This window comes from Phaethon aethereus (assembly GCF_964289735.1).
Source record: "Phaethon aethereus genome assembly, chromosome: 26".
NCBI lineage: Eukaryota > Metazoa > Chordata > Aves > Phaethontiformes > Phaethontidae > Phaethon > Phaethon aethereus.
The window spans coordinates 1006227-1012907 of NC_138602.1; the positions used below are offsets into that span (position 1 = coordinate 1006227).

General features: G+C 63.2%; 1 protein-coding gene across 1 annotated transcript in view; it reads left to right on the top strand.

The window, feature by feature from the left end:
- Positions 1-6681, top strand: part of LOC309413688 (protein unc-13 homolog A-like) — a gene marked incomplete at both ends in the record, with an annotated part of 29905 nt that overhangs the window by 21729 nt on the left and 1495 nt on the right. Inside the window, 10 exon segments of the mRNA XM_082010883.1 lie at positions 73-158; positions 425-551; positions 637-733; positions 866-1009; positions 1565-1648; positions 1926-2003; positions 2273-2361; positions 2510-2662; positions 2813-2936; positions 6442-6565. Of these exon segments, the coding sequence (XP_081867009.1) occupies positions 73-158; positions 425-551; positions 637-733; positions 866-1009; positions 1565-1648; positions 1926-2003; positions 2273-2361; positions 2510-2662; positions 2813-2936; positions 6442-6565 (1106 nt within the window).

Here is a 6681-nt window from a genome sequence, read left to right on the forward strand (position 1 = left end):
GAGGTGTGGGGGGGACCTATCTCCAAGTGGAGGGCCGGTCCATCCCATGTCCCCGCTTTCCGCCTGCCCCAGGTTCCCCCAGGAGCTGAACGTGGGGAAGATCAGTGCCGAGGTGATGTGGAACCTCTTTGCTCAGGACATGAAGTACGCGATGGAGGGTGAGTCCCCCCACGCCGCCCGAAGCCGGGTGGGGGAACCGGGCAGGAGCTGCACTCTGCTCCCACCTCGCCTGTTCCTGGGGCAAGCCCACTGCACCCCCCCATCAGATGCCCAGCTTAAGTGGGCTTAGTGGATGGTGCCCATCCAAGAAGCACTTCCAACTTCACCCCATTACCCTGGCATCCCCGGAGCTGCCCATGGGGCAGATGCCCCCCACGTTTGGGGCTTGAAGCAACCCCCGCGCGCACTTGCCTTCCCTGTGCAGAGCACGACAAGCACCGCCTGTGCAAGAGCGCGGACTACATGAACCTGCACTTCAAGGTGAAGTGGCTGTACAACGAGTACGTCACCGAGCTGCCCTCCTTCAAGAGCCGCGTGCCCGAGTACCCTGCGTGAGTGCCGCCCCCGGGGGGCAGGGGAGGGGGCTCCACGCCCTGGGGGCTGGCCGGCCTCACCAGAGATGGGCCTCTCTTCCAGCTGGTTCGAGCCCTTTGTTATCCAGTGGCTGGATGAGAATGAAGAGGTGTCACGGGATTTCCTGCACGGAGCGCTGGAGCGGGACAAGAAGGATGGGGTATGAACAGGACTGTCAGCGGGCACAACTGGGGGTGGGCGAGGGGCTTGTCCCTCAATGGCCACTGTGTCCCCATCGGGGCCAAAATCTCCCCTGCCTGCCTCCTGCTGACACTGCCTCTCGCTCCCCCAGTTCCAGCAGACATCAGAGCATGCGCTCTTCTCTTGCTCCGTGGTGGACGTCTTCTCCCAGCTCAACCAGAGCTTTGAGATCATCAAGAAGCTCGAGTGCCCTGACCCCCAGATTGTTGGGCACTACATGCGAAGGTTTGCCAAGGTAGGCAGCTGCCGGGGCGGTGGCCACGGGGCCAGCAGCGCCCTTGGGACCCCTGTCCCAGCCCTGGCCTGGGGCTCCTGGGCTCTCTCCGCTGCCTCCCATCCAGCTGTGGGCAGCGGCACAGGGCACAGATATCACCACCTCTAACAGCAATGCTCAAGCAAATGTGCCACCAACAGACCCTGTGGCTCTCCCAGCTTTGCTAGCACAGGAGATTAGCTAATTAATGAGTTAATCGGTTAATTAATCTAGATTAATTAAATGCCACTGGCTCGCTGCAGTGTGGGAGGGAGCTGTGTGCAGTCTTGATGGCTGATGCCTTCACGGCTGTGCTGGTGGTGGAGCTGCCCATGGAGACCAGATGTGCTGGATACGGCTTCCAGATGTGGCATGGGCTGTGCCCATGTGGCCCCTGGCGCATCCGTGGGGCCAGAGGGTCTAGGGGTCCCAGGGTGTTGGGTTGTTTCACTGCTGTGGGACTCATGGTCTCCTTCTCTCCCTTCTTCCTCCTCTTTGCTGCTGTCTGGGTGGGTCCCATCCCTCATTTGGCTGCAGACCATCAGCAATGTGCTACTCCAGTATGCTGAGATCATCTCCAAGGATTTTGCCTCCTACTGCTCCAAGGAGAAGGAGAAAGTGGTAATGTATCTCCCTTCTGCTTGCCACCTGCCTGGTGCTGCCAGGCAGGACTGTCCCCCCGTGGTGCCCCCTCAGCTCCAGAGCTGATCCCCATGACGCAGGCTCTGCCCTCGGTCCCTGTCCGATGGCAGCCCCTGGAACGCTGCCAGGCAGGGCTCCATGCCGTGACTGTTCTCGTGTCCCCCCCATTGCAGGGTGGGAGGGACCTGGGGCGGTGGGCAGCTGCTCCAGCCATGTTTATTGGTGCTGACCGTCCCTCCCCATCCCACCCCTCCAGCCCTGCATCCTGATGAACAACATCCAGCAGCTCCGCGTCCAGCTCGAGAAGATGTTTGAAGCCATGGGTGGGAAGGAGGTGCGTATCGGGGGTCTCCAGGAGAGATGCCTGTGGAGGGGCTGGATCAGTCCCTTGTCCCCAGAGGCAACCCCTTCCCCGGCTCTGTAGTGCGGGGAGCAGACCCCAGTTCCAGCATCATGCTGTCCCACCCCATGGCACCCTGCTCTCCTACCATGTCGGATGACAGATGGGCTTCACCCTGCCCAGGGGTGCATTTGGGGTGCAGAGATCCCCCCCAGGGCTGGGCCAGGGACCCTGACGGCTTCTCCAACCTATCCCTCCTCCAGCTGGACACAGAAGCCAGTGATATCCTCAAGGAACTGCAGGTGAAACTCAACAATGTCCTGGATGAGCTGAGCCGAGTCTTTGCCACCAGGTACACCCAGGCGAGAGGGCGGTGGGCCAAGGAGAGGTTTGGGGATCCAGGAGCTGTGGCCGGGGCCAGGCTGGGGCTCCGCTTGGCTAAGCAGGTCCTGGGCACGGCCGTGGGGGATGCTGAGCTGCCTGGGTGTTGTGGTCCCCAGTTTCCAGCCGCACATCGAGGAGTGTGTGAAGCAGATGGGCGACATCCTGGGCCAGGTGAAGGGCACCGGCAACGTCCCTGCCAGCACCTGCAGCAGTGTTGCGCAGGATGCTGACAATGTCCTGCAGCCCATTATGGACCTCCTGGACAGCAAGTGAGTATGGGGGCAACAGGGACCCCCACCCTTCCCAATGCTTCTGTCCCACTCTGGGAGTGTGGGCGACCTGCAGGGCCAGGGTGACCGGGCAAGGGGTGGCATTAGGGGTGCCATGCCGGGAAGTTCAGCCCTGTCTCCTCTCGGCAGCCTGACGCTCTTTGCCAAGATCTGTGAGAAGACGGTGCTGAAGCGGGTGCTGAAGGAGCTCTGGAAGCTGGTGATGAACACGATGGAGAAGACCATTGTCCTGCCCCCACTCACTGACCAGACGGTGAGTGACGGGGAGGGGGACCAGGGACGGTGCTCCCTGTGAGCTGAGATGCAAGTGGCTCACTGGGGCCAGTGTGGGACATTGCTGGCCAGGTGCCCTTGCTGGCCACTGAGTGGGTGGGGACTTCAGTGGTCTCCCCAAACCTGCTCCCAGCTCATGGCCAGGGAAGGGATGGAGGAGAGAAAGGTCATCCTTGACCCAGGTACCCGGTGCAGCCCCAGCACCCTCTTGGATGGCGTTGCCAAAGGACCTTCCTGCCATCCCTGTTGTGGCACTGGGCGGGCACTGGTCCTTTCTTCTCCATCCTCCCCTCTGCGCTGGGGCAGCCTCCCGTGCTGTGCTCATCAGCACCGGCCGTGGGCACAGGCCCGCTGCCGGGAGGTGGGTCAGGAGGCTTTTGGAGTGCAGGGAGCCACTGCATGTCGGCCTTGCTGTGGGGCTGGGGTTGCTTGGGGAGCAGGGACGGGGATGGGGGTGATGTGGGGATGGGGGGGACGTCCCCGCAGCAGGGCTGAACTCTTCCTTGCTGATGGGCTGAGCAGGCTCTGAGGGAGCAGAGCAAAGCCCAGGGAATAGTCCCTCCTCAGAGGGAGGCTGCCTACGGGCTTCGAGGCTCCGTGTCGCATTGCTGTGTGTCTGTCCTCGTCGCACGTAGCCATGCTCCCCGAAGCTTCCCGGGATGGCTGTTCCCTCGGGGTCAGGCAGGGAAGGGTGACACTAAGGGCTCTGAGCCAGCCACACATCTGTCCCTCTCTCCCTCAGTGGCTTTTGTCACTGTCACAAAGCAGGGCTCGGGCACGTATTTGGAGTCCCTGGAGCCACTGGCCTCTGTGTCACCTTTCTGGGGCTGTGGGGCTCCATGTGCTGTGTCTGTAAGGGACAGCGCATTGGTGACCTGCCAGCCCTCAGTGGTGCCACCTCACTGGCACTTTGTCATAGCCCAGAGCCCGGCTCGGGTCAGCCCTGCATTGCTCCTGGCCGGGCTTGCACGCTCTTGGGCAAAGGTGGCCAAATCTAGCAGGAATGCTGGTGCCGCTGGGTCCCAGTCACCATCCCAGTCCCTGCCTCTGTCCCTTCCCGGCCCATGTGTGGCTATGCCACGTTCTGGAGGCGATGAGCCCAGTGCTGAGGCCAGAGGAGGTGGCACGGACATGTGGATCTGTCGGGCCCTTTTCCTGGGGGAGGCAGTCTTGGGGGGCCGTGCTGGGGCTCGTCCCTACAGCAGGGGACAGCCCACCCAGCGTGGCTCTGAGCTTCAGCCTGGGGGTGGCTGGGAAGGTTGGCGGCACGGGGCTATGTGTCGGAGCCAAGTGTCGAGTGGGGTCTGCCAGCTCCCTGGAGCTGAGTCCCCTCGGGGCAGAGTCCCCTGCCACAGTGAGGAAGCACTGGGCAGGGTGGGATGGGGCCACTTCGGGGCTGCGGACACCTGCGGTGCCCGTGGCAGGGCACCGATGCCGAGTGCTGTGGCATGTCAGATGGGGGACAGCCCTGGCTCTGCCGTCCCTCCTGGCTGATGGGGCTGGGGGGGTGGCCGGGGCGGGTACCCAGCCGTGGGGCAGCTGGGGCTGGGGAGGGCGGAGGAAGGGGCCGACACTCATGACATGGTTGTTCTCTCCAATTGCTCCGCTCGCCTTTCAATGGCAGATGATTGTAAGTACGGCAGCTCCCTGTCTGTCTGTCTGTCTGTCCGCTGTGTGTCGGTCCTGGCCTCGCCGGTTTTTGTCTTGTGTGGCTGCCCGTGCCCTGCCCACATCCTCCTCCAGCTCCCGACTTGGTCCACCTCTGTGGTCCCCGTCCTCGTGCTGCCTGCTTGGCACTGGCTCCCGGTGGGCACTTGCCCGCGGCCCCAGCTGGGTTCAGGGGGTGGAAAGGTTCTGGGCAGATTTGCGGTGCCTGGGCACGGGGAGGTGCAAGGGTTAGTGACGGGGCGGGAGGGGACGGTGATGGGGCAGTGCCATGTAATGGAGCACAGCCAAACCCAGGCTGATCCCATCTTCTTGCTCCGTGCTGAGGGCGAGAGGGGCCAGTGGAGACACGAGCAGGGGAGCGGTGCGTGCCTGGCCCTCAGCGCTGCTCCTCCTGACCCCTTGTGCCTCAGTTTCCCACTGAGGCCCCGGCTGGGGTGCGGCTATGGTGGGGGCTGAGGGCAGCGGCTTTCCCTCCCTGCGGAGACGAGCATCTCGCTGGGACACGACGGTCCCTGGCCCAGTTGCTCAGTGGTAGGGCAGGTTGCTGGCACAAGTTGTGAGACTTTTTCCTGGCTGGGATACGGCCCTGGGAGCCCAGACTCCTGGGTTCCCTTCTCGGCATTGCTGCTGGGTCCTTGCACGGTTTTTGACTGAGCACTTTCCTTTTGTCCTCTTTTGCTCAGTCTGTGGCCATGGGCTTATGCCCCGTGGGGCAAGGGAAGGGCCACGTTCCCCCCCCCCCCGTCCTGCCCCCACCCCTGCTTTGACCGCAGGCACTTTTCACAAGGAGGAGCAGTGGTGCGGGCGCCAGTGGTTGGGTGCTGGGTGCCAATCTCTGTGGGGACAAACGCCCAACCCTTGTCCCCCAACACCTTTTGTTTCCAACATCAGCATCTGAAGAGACCCTGGGGGCAGCCTGGGGCTGAGCCTCCCCTCAGACCTCACAGGGACCCTATGTCCCAGCCTTGCTGAGGCTGCCGGGGGACTCGAGTGGTGTCAGCTCTGGGGTACAGGGACCTCTTGTTCACACATTACCCTGTGCCTCAGTTTCCTCCCAGGGCCAGAAACCGTCTTGGCAGCCCCGCTTGGCCCTAACTGTGCTGCTTGTCCCTCCCTGCCAGCTGACCCCCCTGCCACCCCCTCCTGACGTGCCCCAGCCACCCACAAGAGGCTGGCTGGGACCCCTCCCCAGGGCACCGCTGCCCCATTTTACACTTTCTCTTGCCACTGCTGGGCCTGGGTCAGTGTGGGGTTCTCACTGGGCCCAGCACTGCAGGGACCAGAACCTCTGCCCAAGCTGCCCCCTCCCTGCGCCCTCCCCAGCACTGCGAGCATCTGCCAGGGCTGGAGGGGCATGTGGGGGCACCAGAGGCTGCCCACACAGTGACAGCTGGCTTCTGCCTCCCTGTATCCCGGCGGGGACCAGTCCCCCATGGGCTCAGCATCCCTGTATCCCAGCAGGGACCAGCTGCCCATAAGCCCAGCATCCCAGTGCGGGGACCAGTACAACATCGTGCATTCCAGTGGGATGCTGGGCCAGCTGGTCCCCAAAGACACCGGTCCCTCACTGACCCAGCGTCCTCCTGGGGATCAGTTCCCCAGTAACCCAGTGTCCCCGTGGGGACCGGTCCCCCATGGGCCCAGCACTCCAGCAGGAACCAGTCCCCCATTAGCCCTGACTGTCATTTTGGGGCTCGGCCATGTCTTTGCCTCCAGCTTGTGGCCACCCCGCGTGCCCAGCCTTGCCCAGCACCCCCCATATCCTGTCCCACGCTGTCCCCCACCCCACCACTCAACCTCTGACGTTGCTTCTACAGGGCACGCTCTTGAGAAAACATGGCAAGGGGACAGAGAAGGTAAATAGCTGTGGGCTCCATGTGTGTCCTCGCCCCGTGGCCACGCTCGTGGCCCCACACCCGCCTGCTGTGGAGGTCCAGGCTTGTCCGTGCTTCCTCTGTCGTGCTGTCTGGATGTGCCGTTGCCTGCGTGGAGTGTTGTCGTGTTGAGGTGTGCCGTGTTGTGTGGGACGTGCTGCCTGTGTGCAGGATGGGGGCACT